Source organism: Bos taurus, chromosome 3 (genome assembly GCF_002263795.3).
Source record: "Bos taurus isolate L1 Dominette 01449 registration number 42190680 breed Hereford chromosome 3, ARS-UCD2.0, whole genome shotgun sequence".
Taxonomy (NCBI): Eukaryota; Metazoa; Chordata; class Mammalia; order Artiodactyla; family Bovidae; genus Bos; species Bos taurus.
Genome location: NC_037330.1, coordinates 28,318,542 through 28,339,993, shown reverse-complemented (window position 1 = coordinate 28,339,993; position 21,452 = coordinate 28,318,542). Strand labels below are relative to the sequence as shown.

The 21,452-nt window shown below is 35.3% G+C and overlaps 2 protein-coding genes across 10 annotated transcripts in view; one reads left to right on the top strand and one right to left on the bottom strand.

The window, feature by feature from the left end:
• SYCP1 (synaptonemal complex protein 1) overlaps positions 1-8,342 on the top strand; it is a 147,407-nt gene extending 139,065 nt beyond the window's left edge. For all 7 annotated transcript variants that reach the window (XM_059885031.1, XM_059885030.1, XM_059885027.1 and 4 more), the window contains 3 exons: positions 3,608-3,754; positions 7,664-7,753; positions 7,846-8,342. In XM_059885031.1, the coding sequence (XP_059741014.1) occupies positions 3,608-3,754; positions 7,664-7,753; positions 7,846-7,983 (375 nt within the window). In that variant the 3' untranslated portion in view covers positions 7,984-8,342. The remainder of the gene's footprint in view (positions 1-3,607; positions 3,755-7,663; positions 7,754-7,845) is intronic.
• The window catches only part of TSPAN2 (tetraspanin 2), a 106,051-nt gene that overhangs the window by 20,110 nt on the left and 64,489 nt on the right, over positions 1-21,452 (bottom strand). The window contains 1 exon segment of one of the 3 annotated variants that reach the window (NM_001034657.1): positions 327-690. The exons of the other annotated variants lie outside the window; for them this stretch is intronic. The gene's annotated coding sequence lies outside the window, so the exon portion shown is untranslated. 3 annotated transcript variants of the gene reach the window in all.

Here is a 21,452-nt window from a genome sequence, read left to right as displayed (position 1 = left end):
TATCTTTACCCCCAAGTCAAAATTTTGTGCTTTTCCCTCCGTTTGTATAAATTGACTGGGAATAAGAGAGATATTTGGTGATTGTTAGTCCTGTTCTACCACCTTTTAATAAGCCTTAGAGAAGGAGGTAGCCCTAATTATACATTGCTTTCTTTAGAGTGTAAGTTACTAGCACTTTTCCCCCCAACTTTGTGCTTTAGTTGACAATTTCAGACAAAAATAGTCTCCTTTATGTCCTGTATTATATATATTGAATTATATGTACAGTATTATCCACCTCATGGAAATTATGAAAATTAGTAAAGTACATAGTAAGGCTATTATATGAAATTATCTTGTTGTATTTATTATTTTATTATTCAAAATATGAAATGATCTCTATTAAAGAATTGTTGTTAGGTTGCTAAATCATATCTAACTCTTTGCAATCCCATGGTCTGCAGCACATCAAACTTCCCTGTCCTTCACTGTATCCTGGAATTTGTGCAAGTTCATGTCCATTGAGTTTATGATGGCATCCAACCATCTCATCCTCTGGTTCCCCTTTCTCCTGCCCTCAGTCTTTCCTAGCATCAGGGTCTTTTCCAATGAGTTGGATATTCGCATCAGGTAGCCAAAGTATTGGAGCTTCAGTTTCAGCATCAATCCTACCAATGAATATTTAGGGTTGATTTTCTTCAGATGTTCAAGCTGGATTTAGAAAAGGCAGAGGAACCAGAGATCAAATTGCCAACATCCGCTGGATCATTGAAAAAGCAAGAGAGTTCCAGAAAAACATCTATTTCTGCTTTATTGACTATGCCAAAGCCTTTGACTGTGTGGATCACAACAAACTGTGGAAAATTCTGAAAGAAATGGGAATACCAGACCACCTTACCTGCCTCCTGAGAAATCTGTATGCAGGTCAAGGAGCAACAGTTAGAACTGGACATGGAACAATAGACTGCTTCCAAATTGGGAAAGGAGTACGTCAAGGCTGTATATTGTCACCCTGCTTATTTAACTTATATGCAGAGTACATCATGCAAAATGCCAGGCTGGATGAAGTACAAGCTGGAATCAAGATTGCTGGGAGAAATATCAATAACCTCAGATATGCAGATGACACCACCCTTATGGCAGAAAGTGAAGAAGAACTAAAAAGCCTCTTGATGAAAGTGAAAGAGGAGATTGAAAAAGCTGGCTTAAAACTCAACATTCAGAAAACCAAGATCATGGCATCCAGTTCCATCACTTCATGGCAAATAGATGGGGAGACAGTGGAAACAGTGATGGACTTTATTTTCTTGGGCTCCAAAATCACTGCAGGTGGTGGTTGCAGCCATGAAATTAAAAGATGCTTGCTCCTTGGAAGAAAAGCTATGACAAACCTAGACTGTATTAAAAAGCAGAGACATTACTTTGCCAGCAAAAGTCCATCTAGTCAAAGCTATGGTTTTTCCAGTAGTCATGTATGGATGTGAGAGTTGGACTATAAAGAAAGCTGAGCACCAAAGAATTGATGCTTTTGAACTGTGGTGTTGGAGAAGACTCTTGAGAGTCCCTTGGACTGCAAGGACATCCAACCAGTCCATCCTAAAGGAAATCAGTCCTGAATATTCATTGGAAGGACTGATGCTGAAGCTGAAACTCCAATACTTTGGCCACCTGATGTGAAGAACTGACTCATTGGAAAAGACCCAGATGCTGGGAAAGATTGAGGGCAGGAGGAGAAGGGGACAACAGAGGATGAGACGGTTGGATAGCATCACTGATTCAAAGGACATGAATTTGAGCAAACTCCGGGAGTTGTGATGGACAGGGAAGCCTGGGTGCTGCAATTCATGGGGTCGCAAAGAGTCGGACATGACTGAGCAACTGAACTGAACTGAACTTTCTTTCAGATTAATTGGTTTGATCTCCTTGTAGTCCAAAGAACTCTGAAGAGTCTTCTCCAGTTCGAAAGCATCAGTTCTTTGGTGCTCAGCCTTTTTTATGGTTCAATTCCACATCCATACATGACTACTGGAAAAACCATAATTTTGACTAGATGGACCTTTGTTGGCAAAGTGATGTCTCTGCTTTTTAATACGCTATCTAGGCTTGTCATAGCTTTCCTTCTAATGAGCAAGTGTCTTTCAATTTAATGGCTGCAGTCACCATCGGCAGTGCTTTGGAGCCCAAGAAAATTAAATCTGTCACTGCTTCCATTTTTTCCCCTTCTATTTGCCATGAAGTGACAGGACTGAAGTTAAAACGCTTGTTTGTAACTGTTAAAGCTTCAGTACTTTGGCCACTTGATGCAAAGAGCTGACTCATTGGAAAAGACCCTGATGACAGAAAGATTGAGGGCAGGAGGAGAAGGGGGTGACAGAGGATGAGATGGTTGGATGGCATCACTTATTCAATGAACATGAGTTTGAGCAAACTCCAGGAGATAGTGAAGGACAGGGAAGCCTGGCATGTTGCAGCCCATGGGCTCCCAGAGTCAGACATGACTTAGCCACTGAATAACAAAAAACAACAACTCCATAAACATTGAGGAGAAAGCTTTTTTCCTTTTTTTCCCCTTTAACTGAGTGAGCTCCAAGTTGAGTCAAATTCAGCCCTGTAAATGAAATTGTCTAGAGAATCACTAAATGAGTGAAAGTGAAGTTGCTCAGTCGTGTCCAACTCTTTGCGACCCCATGGACTGTAGCCTACCAGGCTCCTCCGTCCTTGTGATTCTCCAGGCAAGAGTACTGGAGTGGGTTGCCGTTTCCTTCTCCAGGAGATCTTCCCAACCCAGGGATCGAACCCGGGTCTCCAGCATTGCAGGCAGATGCTTTACCATCTGAGCCACTAGACAGGTCAAATATTGACAACTTTTTTAGCATAAAATTTTGAAAGAGCTCCCAAGTGTGTTTTGCTCTGTTCATTGGCTGCCAGGCTGGACCAGGAATGTACTTTTTAAGAGAGCAGGGGATGAGATGAGGAGGAGTTCAGGCACTGCTAGTTTTGCTCTTCTTACAGAGGTTCAGCCATTTAAAAAAAAGAAACAACTCTTTAGGTTGTGGCAAGCTTTTTGTTAATTTCCACAGTTATCAACAAATTGATTTTGACCACTTTTACTGGCATTTTTATTGCTTTGTGGAAGAGCAAATTTTTCGAGTTTTACTCTGCCATTCTTGCTGATATCAGTGACCTTACTTTTTAAAGACAATTTTTAAAAATTATAAAACTTACATATTACAGGATAATATGGAATACTAAACATTGACTAATGGAATTACTTTATCAACAAAAACATGAGCAAACTTGCTTTCTTATAAATCAGGATTTTTATGTAGTAATAAAAGCTCTCAGTTCTTTGTTCTTAATCATTGTTCGAAATGTTAAAGTCTCTCTTAAGGTTGTTGGCTACTGAAGCTGGAGTGTCTCTCCCATCCTTCCTTTCTCCTCTCCCTCCCTCTCCCCCATTATTTTATTAAAAACTTCTGAATTAAATTCTTATCCAAAATTTCTACTTCATACACATGCCAATAATAATGGAGAGTTACTATTGATTGTTAAAGACTCAACCTGCCTTTATTAACAATATATGTTTTATTTGATGGGATAATGTTTTGTTTTTTTTTATTTTGGATAGGCATATACTGTGAAAACACCAACAAAACTAAAAATTCAGCAAAGAGGAAACAAGAATGTACCCATTGAAGAAAGTAATAGTAAAAAGAGAAAAATGGTCTTTGAGTTTGATGTTAATTCGGATAGTTCAGAAACTACTGATCTTTTGGTAAAATTATTACAAATAATCAGCATTTATTGTTTACATTATTATATTTCTATATTATTTCTTGATATATGTGTATAATATATGTGCATAGTATCTATTACTGCAATACTGAAAAGAAGTGAAAATCTATAATATAGGACTCTCTGCTTTTGCAGCATTTTAAAATTTAGGGTTAGAAAAATCTCTCTCAACTTCAGAAAACAGGACATTTTGAAATCCTTGATATGACATAGTTGGTATTTGAGATGACTAATTCTCTTGTTTTCCAGAAGAGTGTTATTTTCTTTGCCTTTTTCTTTTTGAGGCCCACTGAATACCTTTAATCTTGCTGCAGCCAAATTTGTTGTTCAGGACTTCTCTTGATTTTGCCTATTATAAATGTTTTCTTTAATTTTATACCACTTATTGATTGAAAACAATAACATTTCTATGATTCTTAAAGAGTTAATGTGTTAAAAATGGCATGTTAAGGAGGATAGTTCCTCTGGCAGCTTGTATGACCAGTTACTCCCTACTTCGTACATATCATTATTTTCTAAAGGTATAATAATAATCTATTAAGAATAATTAAACTTATACTCATTTAGTTTAAAACCAGATTAACCTCATTATACAAAATGGAGCAATTTACCAAAGATTCTTAATTAAAAAATTGTAATTAAAGCCATTTGTTTTATTATTGCAACTCATAACTATGAGATTCTTCAAGCTTTTATACTGCTTTGAGACTTCTGCTTTCATTTGTTCTAGAATAATAAATAGCTGTAATCTTAAAATTGTAATTAAGTTAATTTAAAGAAAATTTCTACTCTAGTATCTCTTTGTTTTATAGATAATAATTAAGACTGTGAACCAGGCACTACTGTAAAAACTTTACACAGAATACTTCAGTTATTTCTTAAAACAATCTAACACTCTAGAAGTAGAGACAGAGTTCTTATTCTCATTTTACAGATGAGGAAACTGAGTCACACTGGTACTTTTCCAATATAACATAATTAGAAAGTCATGGAGCCAAAATTTGAACACCAACTATCCAACTCCATGGCCTATGTATGTCATTGTACACAGTAATTTCCAGGTAAAACTGAAGTCAAGATATTTAAAAAAGTGATGAGAATTAGTAGAAAGAGCATGAGCTCTGGAATTAGAGATACTAGGTCTAGAATTCATACTGTTTTTCTCTGAATTTAGGCTAGTTTCTTAACTTATCTGAGATTTGGAATAACTCATGATTTCATGTCATTTTTAAAAGTAGCATCACAACTTTGTAACACCATGAACACTACAGTATTTTATTTACACTATTACAGTTTAAATTATCTAAGAAGACATTTCACAATAGGCTTTATCAGTTATAATTATCACATGAAATTAAAGGTCTTTGATAAAGTCAAATACATGGGAAATTATAAAAGCTGAAATGATTGTAATTTTGGTTTCTAACTTTACTTTTTATTTTCTACATAACTTAAAAGCTAATGCTTAATTTATCTATATTGCTGGGCACACAATATATGAAGATGTAATTGTGACATCAGTAACAGAAGGAAAATGGAGCTGTTTGTGTAGGCTATTGAAGTTAGTATAAATTCAAATTAGGTTACTATAATGTTTGGTTGTTATATGTAATCCCTATGGTAACCACAAAAGCATAGAATATACACAAAAGGAAATGGGAAGGAAATCAAAACATTTTGCTACCAAAAATTTTACCTAGACAGAAAAGAAGGTAATAATAGAGGAAATGAGTGACCAAAACCGAATCAAAACAAAACAAAACATCTATAAAGCATATAGGAAATGAATATCAAAGATTCATGGGGTTGCAAAGAGCTGAGCAACTGAACTGAACTGAGTCTCTCTTTATCTAATTACTTACATATGAGTAATTTACAATGTATATTTGGAGGATTATATACTCCAATAAACAAAAAGAGACTCATGTTAGCTTCAAATTGGCTAAATGTGAAAGGATGGAAAAAGATATGCAAATAGTAACCAAAAAAGAGGTGGGTTGGTTTTACCAATATCTGACAAAATAGATTTTAAATCAAAAAGTACAAGAAACAAATAAAGACATTATATGCAAATAAGAGGTTCAGTATAGCAAGAAGTTATGACAATTTTAATCATTTATACACCTAATAACATACTCTTAAAATATATGAAGCAAAGCTTTATAGAATTGAAGAAATGGACAGTTATACATTAATAGTTGGATACTTCAATACCTCTCCTTCAATAATGGGTAAAACAACTAGACAGAAGATAAATAAGGAAATAAGATTGGAACAACACACACCAAATAGATTTAATAGACACATATAGAACATTCAGTTCAACAAAAGAATACACATTCTTCCCAACTGTACATGGATATTCTCCAGGATAGACCATATAGGTCCCAAAACAAATCTCAGTAGATTTAAAAAACTAGGCATCATATATAAATTATCTTCTCTGAATACAAAGAGATGAAGTTAGAGATCAGAAAGAGAAGGAAAACTAGAAAATTCACAAATTTGTGAGAATTAATACACTTCTAACCAATGGATCAGAGAAGAAAACACAAGGGGAATTTAACTTAGAGATGAATGAAAGTGAAAACACAATACACCAAAACTTATGTGAGACAGAAAAACCAGCGCTCTAAGGGAAATGTATAGCTCTAAATTCCTACACTGAAAAAGAAAAAAAATCAATAAACTAACTTTTTACCTTAAAGAACTAGAAAAAGAAGATCAGATTAAACCCAAAGGTGACAGAGGAGAGAAATAATAAGAATGGAGATAAACAAATTAGGGAAAAGAAAACAGAGAAAATGAATGAAGTCAAAATTTATTTCTTTGAAAAGGTCAATTAAGTTGACAAATCTTAGCTTGACTGACAAAAAAATCGAGTAACTTAAGTCAGAAATATAATTGGAGATGTTATTACCAACCTTTTAGAGATAGAGTACTGTAAACAATTATATGCCAACAAATTAGATAACCTAGAAGAAATTAAAAAATGGAAAAAATACTTGTAATACACAAATTGCCTAAACCTGTTCAAGAACAAAGAAATTTTGTGACTTAGTGAATTCTGCTGAAATCTTAGAATTTATGAAAATGATTGAATATTTTCATCCATGAACCTTCTGAAATTTGTATTAAATGTGACTTTAATAAGCAGGAAAAGATATTGTGAACTGTTTGCTTCTGACTAAATTTATGTTACATGTTCATTAAGGAAATGGATTCTGGAGCCAGCCTACCTGGATTTTAATCCTGGCTCTGTCTCTTACTAGCTGTATAGTCTTGGGCAAGTTACTTAATATTTGTGTGTCTCATTTCCTCACCTTTAAAATGAGGATAATAATAGTATATATAGATCATAAAAATGTTGTAAGGATTAAAACCAGTTAAAATATGCTAAGTGCTTAAAACAGTGCCTGACATAAAGAAAGAACTAAATAACTGTTAGCTATTATTATTTGGGAAAATATTCAGAAATTGATAATTGACATTTATCATTTTTATAGGATTATGAATGCTTATTATAAGGCCTAAGTATGTTTGAATAAAAAGGCTGGGAAAAAGAGTGGGGAAAGTGAAACTTAAATAGAAATCAGTAGAAAAACACTATTCATATACATCTTGTATTCTACATAACCCTTTAGATGTATGGTTAGTAGAATCAAAATCGGATTTCCTTGTCTGGCAGACTGAGTTTAGTTTGTCATTGTCTTCTTCCTTCAGGCTTTTAAATTTTCTTTCCTCTTCTTTCTCCTTCCCCACCCCCTCTTTTTTTCTTCCTCTTTATACTCTTCCATTTCATTCTCATATGTGGAATATAGACAAAAATTTTATAATATAATATTAATGGTGGCAGCCTCCAAATTATATTTTTATATTTTTCTTTAAGAGCATGGTTTCAGAGGAAGAGACACTGAGAAAACTATGCAAGGATAATAATCCACCAATTTCTCATCTTTGTGTCAGAACGCCAAAAAAGGTAGTTATTTTGGAAAGCAAATTTCAAAAGCTGGATTTAATTCTTTTTTTTTTTTTTGAGTTAAACATATTATGACTTTATTTTCTATCCAGACTCCTTCATCTCTAACGACTCCTGGATCTATGCAGAAGTCTGAAACTATGAGGAAAACGCAGGAGGACCGTTGGGCTGTAATTGCTAAGATGAATAGGAAACAAAAACTAAAGGAAGCAGAAAAGCTGTTTGTTTAATTTCAGAAAATCAGTGTGATTAAGGAGCCTATAACATAAAATTTATAGTTAAGTTTTTAATTCTTATTTTCTAAAGAGCCAAACATATTCTGAAATTAAGACTTTTGATTTGTAAAATAATTTGTTTCTTTATATTTTAATGTATCAGCCTAAATGGGAAATAACCACATTGTTACTTAAAAATGTGTAATTCTGTTCAGATAATTAGATGACTGTTTTGGTTTTACCTTTTCTTGAATTGATGAAAACTATTTTGGCTAAGTTTTCGCACTTATAAAACTGTCCATTGAACACTAGGAACACGTTGTTGAGATATACTGTTTATTCTTTACTATTAAAATATTTTGGATTCACATAAATACTTCTCATTGTTTCTTTGAGGTCGCCTGAGCAGCTAATCATAACTTTGTTAGTATTATTTATTTTTCAAATCTTGAGGTCATTTTATTTGTTTCACAGTCTGAAGCAGCTTTGATTTATCTGTTGATAAAATTGACAGATGGCTTTATGCAAGAAAAAAGATTCTCCTGATACGACTTCCTAAAATACTTCATTTATTCAACATTCATTTGGCAAATATTTATTGAGTATCTGGTTCAGTGGTAAAGAATCCACCTGCAACGCAGGAGAAGCAGGAGACATGGATTTGATCCCTGGGTTGGGAAGATCCCCTGGAAGAGGAAGGTCATAAAGAATCAGACATGACTCAGCACATATGTACCACGCTAAGACTTAAGTACAGTTCTAGATACTGGGGATATAACAAAAATAAGACTTCCCTTCTTCCAGAGCTTACATTTTACAGGGAAAATATAAATAAAATATATAAACACATAGTATATTAGTTAAGGATAATTGCTAAGAAGAAATAAAACAAGAGTATTAGAGAGTGTTGAAAAGACTTGAAATTTTATGTAGAGTGACCCATACTGAAATGACATTTGAAGAGCTGATGAATAGTGAAACTGTGGCTATCATGAGGATAACATTCTTGATAAAAAGAACAAAAAGTATAAAGGCCCAGAGGTGGAAATGTGCTTAGTGTATCTGGGAAGCAGCAAGGAGGCCAGTGTGGGTAGAGGACAATGAGCAAAAGAAGGGTATAAAGTAGAAAAGGCCTGTATTTAACAGGATAGAGAATTTGGGTGGACAGATTATATAATGCTTTAGGCTATTGAAAGAACTTTGGCTTTTACTCTGAGTATGATATGACATTTCTGAGCAAAGACCATGATCTGACTTATGTTTTAAAAATAAAGCTCTTTCTGACTGTTGTATTGAGAACAGATTTTGAAAAGAGGACAGAGGAAAACTAGTTATTTTAATAATGCACATGAGAGATTGTAGTGGCTTGAACAAAGGTGAGAGCAGCAGAGGAATAAATAAGTCAATGTCTAGATCTATTTGAAGATTAGATGTGGGATATAATAAAAAGGGCCAAGCAATACAATTTTGGACATGTTAAGTCTAAAATGCATATTAGACATCCAAATAGAAGTAGTTAAGCAGGCTTAGAGACAGATCCAGGGTAGTGATATAAATTTGGGAGTTAGCAGCATATTTAAAGCTATCAGAGTGGATGAGAATATGTACAGTTGTGAGCATGACTATACCTAGGAAAGAGAAGAGATCAAAGATGAGAAGGAACCATAAAAGGATTAGCTAGGGTAATAGTGAAGTCTAGCAAGAAGGTATTTCAAAGAAGAGTGATAAATTGTGTTAAATGCTGCTCAAAGGTAAGGTAAAATTGATTAGTGTGTCATTAATGTGGAGGTCTTTGTTAATCTGAACAATGGCAGTTTCAGGCTTCCCAGGTGGCACTAGTGGTAAAAACTCCCCTGCCAATGCAGGAAACTTAAGAGAGTCGGGTTCAGTACCTGGGTTGGGAAGATCCCCTGGAGAAGGGTATGGCAACCCACTCCAGTATTGCCTGGAAAATCCCCTGGACAGAGGAGTCTGGCGGGCTACACGTCCATAGGGTCACAAAGAATCTGACATGACTGAGCACACATGTACCACACTAAGACTTAAGCACAGTTCTAGATACTGGGAATATAACAGTGAATGAAACAGAAAAAATAAGCCTTATCTTCTAGCGTTTACATTTGGACAAAGAGTTGGACACGACTGAAGCAACTTAGCACATGGCAGTTTCAGTGAAGTGGAATTTGACTACTTCCTTAAGCAAAGGAAGGGAAAAAGTAGAGACAGCTATCTTCATCAAAAGTAAGAAACTCAAGAAGTTATACTTGGAAGATTAATGACATGTCCACAATGTCCACTTGACATGGAAGTGAGTCAAAAGAAGATTCTTTTTAAAAAAGATATAAGAATTAATAGCAAGTTTAATTAGGGAAAGATTCAGGATGATAGGAAATGGTTATACCAAAGAGAAAGAAGATTTTTTTTTTTGGTAGAATGGCCTGTAATAGGGAAAAGTGATCACATATGGTGGGAGATTAAAGTGCTTCCCTGGTGGCTCAGATGGTAAAGAATCTGCCTGCAATGCAGGAGACCCGGGTTTGCTCCCTGGGTCAGAAAGATCCCCTGGAGAAGGGAATGGCAATCCACTCCAGTATTCTTGCCTGGAGAATTTTTAATTCCATGGACAGAGGAGCCTGGCAGGCTATAGTCTGTGGGATCACAAAGAATCGGATGTGACCAAGTGACTAACACTTTAGCTAGGAGAATAGACAGAACCAACAGGATGAGATGGCTGGTTGGCATCACTGACTCTATGGACAAGAGTCTGAGTGAACTCCAGGAGTTGGTGATGGACAGGGAGGCCTGGCATGCTGCGATTCATGGGGTTGCAAAGAATCTGATGTGACTGAGGGACTGAACTGAACTGATGAGAAACAAGAGAAACATAGTAACAAGAGAAAAGGAACCATGTATATCACAAGATGGTGGTGGATAGAAATTCGTAGAACTTTTGATTTCATAGCTTCAGTTTTCTTAGTGAAGTCGGAATTAAAATCACCCATTGAGAATGAAGGTTAAGGAGAAAGTGTTGTAAATTGTGAAAAGAAGAGTAGGTATGAAAGACTCATAAAGTAAGGGAGTAAATGAACTTTATAAAAACAATTGCCAGATGGACAAAATAGTCTTAAAGTTGTCTATAACAAATTTGGTGCAGTAGAATTTTAATTTCCTTATGATGGGGAAATGCTATAAATATTACAGAAATTACATTCCTCCTTCAATTTGTATAACTATACTCTGAAAACTGGTTATATAGTCTTAGGATTTCGAACTTTTGATCTAGAAACTTTAATTGAAACTATAGCCTCCTGAATAAGTATTTTCTTTGGAGGATTATTAGTCTTGATAACATGATACTCACATTTGAAGCTACTATGTATTTTCAGATATTTTAAAATAAAACAAGATTTGTATGTTGTTAATAGTAGCTTCTCTGGCTAATCATTAACTTCTAGCTTGTCTAAAGTCCAACATAAATGTTTCTATTTACTAAGAAGCATTTCTCCAGGCAGTTATTTAGGAACCCTGGCTCCTTCCAACATCTAGTTCTGTCATCTTCAACAACTTGCTTCTAAGGTTGTTGCCAAAGGGGAGATACCATGAAGGATTCACGTGGAAAGCTTTTAATGACCCAGATCTGAAATAGATGTACATCACTTCCACCCACATTCTACTTTCTGGAACCAAATCATATGGCCACACTTAATTTCAAGACAGACTGTGACCCATTTCTAGTTATGTCTCAGGAGATTAGGGAGAAGGGTCAGATGAAAGACTAGTCTGTCACAATTAGTTGACATTCTTTAAATTTTTAAATGTTCTTCCTTGCTATTAATTTAAAAATGAGTTAATTAGGCTCTTATGTTTTGAATGATTGCTTCTTGCTATTCTTTGAACATGCCGGGCATGCTCCTTGGAAATTTCCCCCTAACTCCAGTACTTCTCATTCCCCTCACGCTGCTTTTTCCCTTCATGGCACATATGTTTTAACACACTATATACTTCACTTAGTATGTTTATTATTTATTGTCTTCACTGACTAGAATGTAAACTTTAAAAGTCAGGGATTTTTGTCTGCTTCATTTATTGATGCACCCTGAGTACTTAGAACAATGCCTGGCCCATGGTAGTTATTCAATATCTGTTGAATTGATTAAATAAAAATGTAATATATACTTAAGGAAAACTTACATACATACTGATGATTCTTATAGTAAGTAAAACTTCAGAACCAAAATTTTTAATGCATGATTTAAAAATAAGATCATGTCAATGTATGGCAAAACCACTACAATATTGTAAAGTAATTAGCCTCCAATTAAATAAATTTATATTTTAAAAAAAACAAAAAAAAAGATCAAATATTAGAAAATTAGAAAATTTTCTCAAAGTATGTTGTTATAGTAAGTAGCCTACATTTGTCTTTTCTGTTCTGAGCTCTGGAGAGTTTTGACAACCAAGTCCAGAATAAAATTTAGACTGATGCTATTGTTTGTAGTTTTAGAGTAAACATCAGAGTAAGAAAATTAATATATCATTCTAAATTAAAAGATCAATATACTCATTTGTGGTAATCTCATAAAAAATATCTCACAAAAAACTCATATAAGAATTTTGACTAGTATTAGTAAACAATTGGAAAATTTATAATTATTATAAAATTTTTACAAGAAAATTATATAATGTTTAATACCTTTTTAAAAAGTGAGTGTAGTTTAGATGTTATTATAAGAAGGTTTTTGTCATAGCCCATTTTTAGGTTGGTAGGAAATTCTTCCTGCCCTTCAATCACTCTTTGAAGGAGTGATTTAATATGACTGATGAGTTTAGAAAAATTGGGCCCAAGGGACCTGGCCTTCTACTCTTTTCGGCATGAAACTTCTTGCAGGAGGTGTGTGACCTGCTCTGTGCTGAATGTTTTACAGGGCAGACTTTGCCCTGCAGATTAAAGGTCCTCTAATGAGGGGATAGATTTAATTCGGTAGAGCATTATCAAATCCCTGTATTTTGATAAATAGGCTGTATACTTTGAGAAAAAATGAGTGGAATTTGGGGGAGCCAAATAACATCCTAATACTGATGTCTGGTGTGGTGGTGGTGGTCCTGTTCTGGACAATGGCCCCATAGGAATTTTCACTTAGTGGATCATTATAGCCTTTGGTAGCCTTGCTTTTACATGAATTACTGTTTTTACAGAAATAGGTGACAGGTTATGGATCTTAAGTGAATGGTATGTAAGCTTTGAAGCAAAAATGGGTACTTTAATGTGTCTACAGGCCATATGCTCCACCAGAAGCATGGGCTGAGGGAGCCTCAGCCAAATTTGGGCTGTAAAAAGAGCATATATTAGCCATACTAAATTGAGCAAGGGTGTAGGACTCAAAGGTTAATATTTTGGATATATTTTGATAGTGGAACCAAAAAGATGTGCTGTCAGTACTGACAGTTTGGTTGGAAGTAAGGATGAGGTGAAAGAAAGGAAAGGTGAAAGATTGGGTTTTGAAGTTCTGTTTTGGACCATGTAATATTTGAGGTAACTTATAAAGTGGAGATGTTAAGAGTGTCACTGGACAAATGAATCTAGAGTTTTCCAGAAGAGTCAGTATTTAGTAATCATTGGCATAAATATGCTGTTTAAAGCACAGAATTGAATACACTCTCTTTACAGATAGTGAGTGTGTAGTTATAGAAGGGAAAGGAGTTAATACTGAGCCTTGGGGTTACTGGGACATGGTCAAGCAATAGTGAAGTTGCTCTAAAGACCAATAAGGGAGACGAAGTGTAAATGATGATGGAAACCTAAAGAACAAAGTGATTCAAGAAAGGATTATTCTGTGTCATATATTTATGAGTAGTAATACTTGAAAGTATAGAATAAATAGTTGGATTGGGAATTGTCTATATGATACACAGTACCTACTCTCAGTGACTTTTGCATTAGCAAAAGTAGCAAAAATAAAAGTGTAAACAAATGAATATAAGTACAAAAGATACAGAGACATACAGGATAATTTCACGTCTTGACTTCAGAGAAGGCCTTCTGGAAGAGATGGATTTTGGACATAAATAGAAATTCTACAGGTGTCTAAGGACAAGAGGAAATCAAAGTGGAAGAAATAGCAATATATACAATGTAATATGAATGATGAAGAGTAATTAGTATACCCAGACCATGGTCTCTTCATATAGGAGGTTGTATATTATGTTGCAAAGCTTGGATATTTTTTTATGGAAGATGGAATAGAGGTTAAGCAAGGAAATTAAGACTTTATTCCTTAAAATATATTTTAAAATTTTACGAATGAATATGAAGTATATGGTTTCCAAGTCTATCATTTATTCTCCTACTTGAAAAAGATTTTTGTTTTAGAAAGATCATTAGATAATGTAAATCAGTACAAGTGAGGTTATTGACGATATTAAAATAGTCTAGGTGAGAGATAGGAATATTTCTTAGACTGAAAATTTAAGTTATAGACTTTTAGATTAGATCTAATACCTTTCCTAAGAAAAATATCCTAACTTGATTACTTAAGCAGTAATAAAATATCTCATTTCAAGTAAATGTAAATTAATGATGTAAAAGAGGAAGCTGCTTTGGTTGATATAAAGGTTAAAAATAAATTATTCATAGTTCAGGCAACCTGAATTCAGTGTAATTAATAGTCAACAAGCTGTAGTAGTACATCAAGAACTTTAATCAGTAGCAGGTAACTGTGGGTTAGAAATAGGAAATGACAAATAAAGATAGATAAGATTTATTATTTAAGTTATGAAATCAGAGTTTAGAGCTGGGGGGAAGTGAAAACTTCATTTAATTTCAACAGATCAGTGTTTTGAGGCCTATAAAAACAGTCAAAATTATAAGGAAAAGATAAAAATGACTTAGTTTCTATATTCATATGTATAACCTACTGCTGCTGCTAAGTCACTTCAGTCATGTCCGACTCTGTGTGACCCACCAGGTCACACTCTGTGTGACGGCAGCCCACCAGGCTCCCCCATCCCTGGGATCCTCGAGGCAAGAGTACTAGAGTGGGGTGCCATGGCCTTCTCAGTGCCTAAACATAATCATACAAATTCTTAGTGCCTCATTTTATCCTTCTGCTTTCTTTCCCCCCATCTTTCTTCCTCTGTATATGGCAGGGTTCCCCACTAATTTATAAAAATGAGATAATGTGTACTTTTCAGAGTTTTGCTTTACTCAATTCATTATCTCATGGAAATATCTCCAAAACATGATATAGTTCCAATTCATTCTTTTAAATTGCTGAGTAATATTTCATGGTAGAACCATAATTCAGCTGTTTACTCAAGTATGATAGAGATTTATGATCAGGTATATCCAGTTATTATCTCTTGCCAGGCACATGAGAAAATTATACTTTCCCTCTCACTTTGTTAAGGCTTTACGATAAGTTCTGGACAATCATTTTTAGGTAGGAGTGATATGTGTTCATTACTTTTGTGTCAGAGTATTTGGTTAATAACACGAGACCCTCTGTTACATTCTTCCTCCTGCTGCAGCAACTTGTGATGTTATAAATGACAAAACCTCTGTCATCCTAGGTCTGTGAGTGAAAATTACATGGAATCAGGTTTTTTGATTAGCCCATCATGGTCATGTAATATGAATAAGAAATAAGACTTTGTGGTGTTAAGCTCTTGTGAGTTTAGGGTTGTTTGTTATTGTTGGCAAAACTTATTCTATCTTAACTGATATAATGGGATTTCTCTTTGTTTCCAGTTTTATGTACTATGAACATTTCTATAGGATAAATTATTAGTTTGGAGTTCATGGGCCTGTGGGGATATATGTTTAAAATTTTAGTAGATGTTGCTGGACTTCCCTAGTAGTCCAGTGGCTGAGACTGTATGCTTCCACTGCAGAGAGCACAGGTTCCATCCATGGGCAGAGAACTAATAAGATCCCATATGCTGTGCAGTGCAGCCAAAAAAAAACCCCCCAAAACCAAAAAACCAGTGATAAAACTATGGTGCAGATCATCTAATTATTCTAATAATTTTCAAATTAATTTTAATTTAAAAATTATTGCTGTGTTATTTGCTTGATGAGGCTGTCTGTAGTTAAAAGAAGCCTGTGTCTGAACTATGATTTTTCAAAGGATAATGCATCAATTTTTTTTCAGTGACTTTTCCAGTAAATTGAGAGTCATTAAATGATGTAGTCTCAAAGAGTAGAGAATTTCTTTGTCAACAATATTGTTCATAGTCAACAATATTGTTCCAGTAGTCATGAATGGATGTGAGAATTGGACCATAAAGAAAGCTGAGTGCCAAAGAATTGATGTTTTTGAACTGTGGTGTTGGAGAAGACTCTTGAGAGTCTCTTGGACTGCAAAGAGATCAATCCAGTCAATTCTGAAAGAAATCAGTCCTGAATATTCATTGGAAGGACTGATGCTGAAGCTGAAGCTCCAATACTTTGGCCACCTGATGTGAAGAGCCGACTCATTTGAAAAGACCCTCATGCTAGAAAAGATTGAAGGCAGGAGAAGGGGACAACAGAGGATGAGATGGTTAGATGGTATCACCAACTCAATGACATGAGTTTGAGCAAGCTCTGGGAGACGGTGAAGGACAGGGAAGCCTGGCATACTGCAGTCCATGGGGTTGCAAACAGCTGGACACGACTGAGTGACTGAATGACAACAAATTGTTCATAGTGCCAAATCCTCTCTCAACTTATACCAGATTAACAACTATTACATTTAAGGTTTTCTAGGTCTTATAATAGTATCTGAGATTTTTGTACATTCTGTTTATCACCTAGATAGCAAATATGAATGCTCAGTCATGTCCAACTCTTTGTGACCCTTTGGACTAACCCACCAGGTTCCCTGTCCATGGGATTTTTCAGTCAAAAATAATGAAGTGAGTTGCCATTTTCTCCTCCAGGAGAACTTCCTGACCCAGGGATTGAACCTGTGTCTCCTGCATTGCAAGTAGATTCTTTACTGCTGAGCCATCAGGGCTTCTCTAAATAGCAAATATAGTTTATTGAATTATCATGTTTAATTAAGTCAAAACTACTTCAACCACAGGGGATATGATGTGTATGTGAAAAGTATGGGGTTTGTTTGGCTGACTCAGTTTGGAGTCCTAACTCTGCCTTTCAAGTTCAGAATAATCTCTCTGTGGCTCAGCTTTCTGGTCTGTAAAATGGTGATAATTATAAATAGAGAAAATGAGTTAACAGACATTTTGAAAGGTGTCTAGCACAAAGCAAGTGCTAATAATTATTATCTCTAATTTTTGTTAATGAAATCAATGTTATGAATGCCCATGACAGGGGGGCCTTCACTAGGTTTTAGTGAATTTGGTTCACTGCATGAAGGCGAAAATTCAACAGGGACAATGAAAAAGGAGGACTTGTACTTTAGATGTTCCCTAGCTCTAGACTGGCCCTGTGAACTCATTCTATCCTCAGAAGCCTCCTTCCTAGCCTGGGAGTACTTGATATATCAGGAAAACCTATATTGCCAAGCTGGTGCCTGTGGTAGCTATTATTATTGTTGTTGTTCTTTAGTCACTAAGTCATGTCCAACTCGTTGTGACCCCATGGACTGTAGCCCACCAGGCTCCTCTGTCCTTGGGATTTCTCATGCAAGAATACTGGAGTGGGTTGCCATTTCCTTCTCCAGGGGATCTTTCCAACCCAGGGATTGAACCCATGTCTCCTGCATTAGACAGGCATTGGCAGATGGATTCTTTACCACTGAGGCACCAGGGAAGCCAGCCATTATTATTACCCACCTGCTTATTCCAGTTCCTTTAAAAACAGAAGTTAACCTGGAGGCTGTAGTTCCTACAAATGAGCATGTTAGGGCCACCCAAGGCAGCTTTGGTCAGTAATTGGTGACCATAGTCTAATTATGAAAGACCAGGTTGGATTGGAACACTGGTATTTTGGTGCCAGCTCTGCTGATTCAGGTATTATTTGCCTTATTAAGAGCTGCATTTGCTTTGGAGGACTCATGGAATGGTTTGTGGTACATGGGAGTCAAAGCAGGCTAACTGGCAGACCAGCAAGTAGATGAACCTGAAGATGTCCCCCTACTAGTAACCCAGAAAGAGAGCGTAACATAGTCTGTATGTAACATAGTCTGACCCTCCAGACACCCTGTGGCAGAAGGAAGGTAAGGATGCCAAAGGAGGTGGAAATTTTTGTCTAATGAACTTGATTCCTGTGACCTTGATAAATCTGCTTACTAGTTCTCATAGCATTTTTGTATATTCCTTACAAAAATCCTTATATTTTCTGCATAGATGGTCAATGTCATCTGTGGATAAAGACATTTTTACTTTTTCAACCTCTATGTTTTTTTTTCTTTTTATTTTATTATTACACAGGCTAGTATTTTTAGTACTACATTGTATACTCCCATGGTGAGAGAGGACATCCTTGCCTTTTCCCCAGTTGTTTCACCTTAAGTATGATACTGTGGTGTTGGAGAAGACTCTTGAGAGTCCCTAGGACTGCAAGGAGATCCAACCAGTCCATCCTAAAGGAGATAAGTCCTAGGTGTTCATTGGAAGGACTGATGTTGAAGCTGAAACTCCAATACTTTGGCCACCTGACGCGAAGAGCTGACTCATTTGAAAAGACCCTGATGGTGGGAAAGATTGAGGGCAGGAGGAGAAGGGGACAACAGAGGATGAGATGGTTGGATGGCATCACTGACTCGATGGACATGGGTTTGGGTGGACTCCCAGAGTTGGTGATGGACAGGGAGGCCTGGCATGCTGCGGTTCATGGGGTCACAAAGAGTCAGACACAACTGAGCGACTAAACTGAACTGATGATGTTATTAATAGATATCTTTTAGCATGTTGAAGAAGTTCATTATATTACTAGTTTGCTGAAAATTTTTATCATGAATGAATGAATGATGAATTTTCTCAAGACTTTTTCTGAATATTTTGAGATTAATAATATATTTTGTTTTTAGTCCCTTGACATGGTGAGTTACATTAATTGACTTTTGAGTGTTAAACCAACTTTGTATTCCTGGTATAAATCTCATTTGGTCATGACATATTATCCTTTTTTATATGTTATTGAATTTGATTTCTAAAATTCTTGTGAAGAATTTTTGGATCTTGACATTGTTAGTATTGTTTGTGTTATTTTTAGATTCCACATGTAAGTTATATCATATTTTTGTCTTTTTCTAGGTCCATCTATGTTGCTGCAAATGGCAATATTTCTTTATTATAGCTGAATACACATTTCAAAATGAACAGTTCTGTGGCATTTAATATATTCACAGTGTTGTGCAAGCATTATCTTTATCTAGTTCCAAATCATTTAATTACCCTGTTAGTCCCCATTTTCCACTCCCCCAGCCCCTAGTAGCCACCAGTCTGCTTTCTATCTCTTTGAACTTACCTATTCTGTATATTTCAAATATGTAGAATCATGTCATATGTGATTTTTTGTGTGTCTAGCTTCTTTCACCTCAGTTATTTTTTACACATGTAGTGAAGGAAGTTAACTATATTATTAGTTTATTTTCCTTAGCTACCACAGATTAATTTGCTAACAATCTTTTATTGATTTTGACAGATAACAATACTATGAACTCCTTTTAAAGAAAAAGGTCTACTAAACAAAGATGAGAGAAGTTAAAATACTTTTTGGTGAGATTCATAACATATTGTTGATTAGTTGCTGAGAAGTGGTTACACGTGTTATTGTGAGTACAGTTAATACTGCTCATATTATTCAGCCAGAGAAATAATATCTAATTACCAAGAGGTTATATAAAGTAACAAAAATATAATGAAAGATATTATACTAAGGGTTAGAGAAATAAGTTTTGATATATAGGAAAGAAAAATTGATACTAATCTGACTATATGACACTACAAATTTTATTACAGAAAACATTAGCAATTCCTATTAACATTTATAGATGACCTTAATTTTAAAAATGTTTTCAAATGGATGGAACAAGTTTGCATAAATTCATATAAATCTGACATATTAGAGGCTTTAACTGGTTACCAAAAGAGAACAGCAAATTGACGTAATTTTTATACATATTAAATCAAAATTGTCTCTTCACTTCGGAGCTCCAAGATAATAAAATGATCAATATGCCCATTAGGTCCAGCTCTACTTGCTATCAATTATCTGTATTGTTTAAGAAAAGAGCATTAAAAGGAGTTTAATAAACAGATTTTGTTTCAAATTGCAGGCTATTGTAATTTGACGCTTATAGATAACTCAGAGTTCAGATGAATAAACTGATGTTTAAAAAAGTATCTGTTGCATAGGATTTTAGAATTTTATGGAACTAGAGCATACTGCAAGGTAGAAAAGCACCTACTCTTTGAGGAGGGGAAAGTATTAGTAACTCTGATCCATATTCCAATGTCACTGCTCTGTTAAACTAATTGTGAATGGCTTTTTTTTTTCACCTTTGAAAGTGAGTTAAAATTTTAATGTAATAAAAAAGATATTAGGAAACTTGGACTTTAGCCTGGCTTTTCCTGTAACTATCTATAGAACATTGAAGCAGTTAATAACCTCTCTATGCACCAAATTATACATTCTGAGATTAGCATCTCTATGTTCACTTATGCATTCAATAAATATTTATTGAACATATCATATATACAATAGGCTGGTTTGAACTCTGAGGATACAGTGATGACCATGACAGATAAGCCCTTCCATTTATGGTGCTTATATTCTATTTGGAAAGGGAGAAACAGAGAAAAACATGTAAGCAAATAATATAATATCAGAAGCTTATAAATGCTATGAAGAAAGTATGAGAGGGTAGAATAAAAAGTGATAGGGCTAGTGTGAGACAGTAAATTTGGTTGTCAAGGAAACCTTTTCTGGGGAAATAATGAGGAAGCCATTTCGAGATATGGTGAAAGAGCTCTTCATAATGAGCAAACAGCAAATGGAAAGCCCTGTTGCAAGAAAAGTTTAGAATGTTCAAAAGAGTATAGTAAAAGGAAGAGTGAAAAAGTAATACAACATGTATCCAGATAAGTAGGCACAGACTATTTCTATCTACTGGAATTTTAAAAACAGCTCTGTTGGGGGTATGACTGACATGCAATTAACTGTTAGTCGCTCAGTCATGTCTGACTCTTTGCGACCCCATGGACTGTAACCTGCCAGGTTCCTCTGTCCATAGAACTCTCTAGGCAAGAGTACTGGAGTAGGTAGCCATTCCCTTCTCCAGGGGATCTTCCTGACCCAGGAACCGAATCCATGTCTCCTGTGTCTCCTGCATTGCAGGCAGTTTTTTTCCAGCAGGTAAAGAATTGCCTGCAATGCAGGAGACACAGGAGACATGAGTTTGGTCCCTGGGTCAGGAAGATCCCTTGGAGAAGGAAATGGCAACCCATTCCAGTATTCTTGCCTGAAAAATCTCATGGACAGAGGAGCCTGGTGGGCTACAGTCCAAAGAGTTGCAAAGAGGTGGACAGGACTGAGC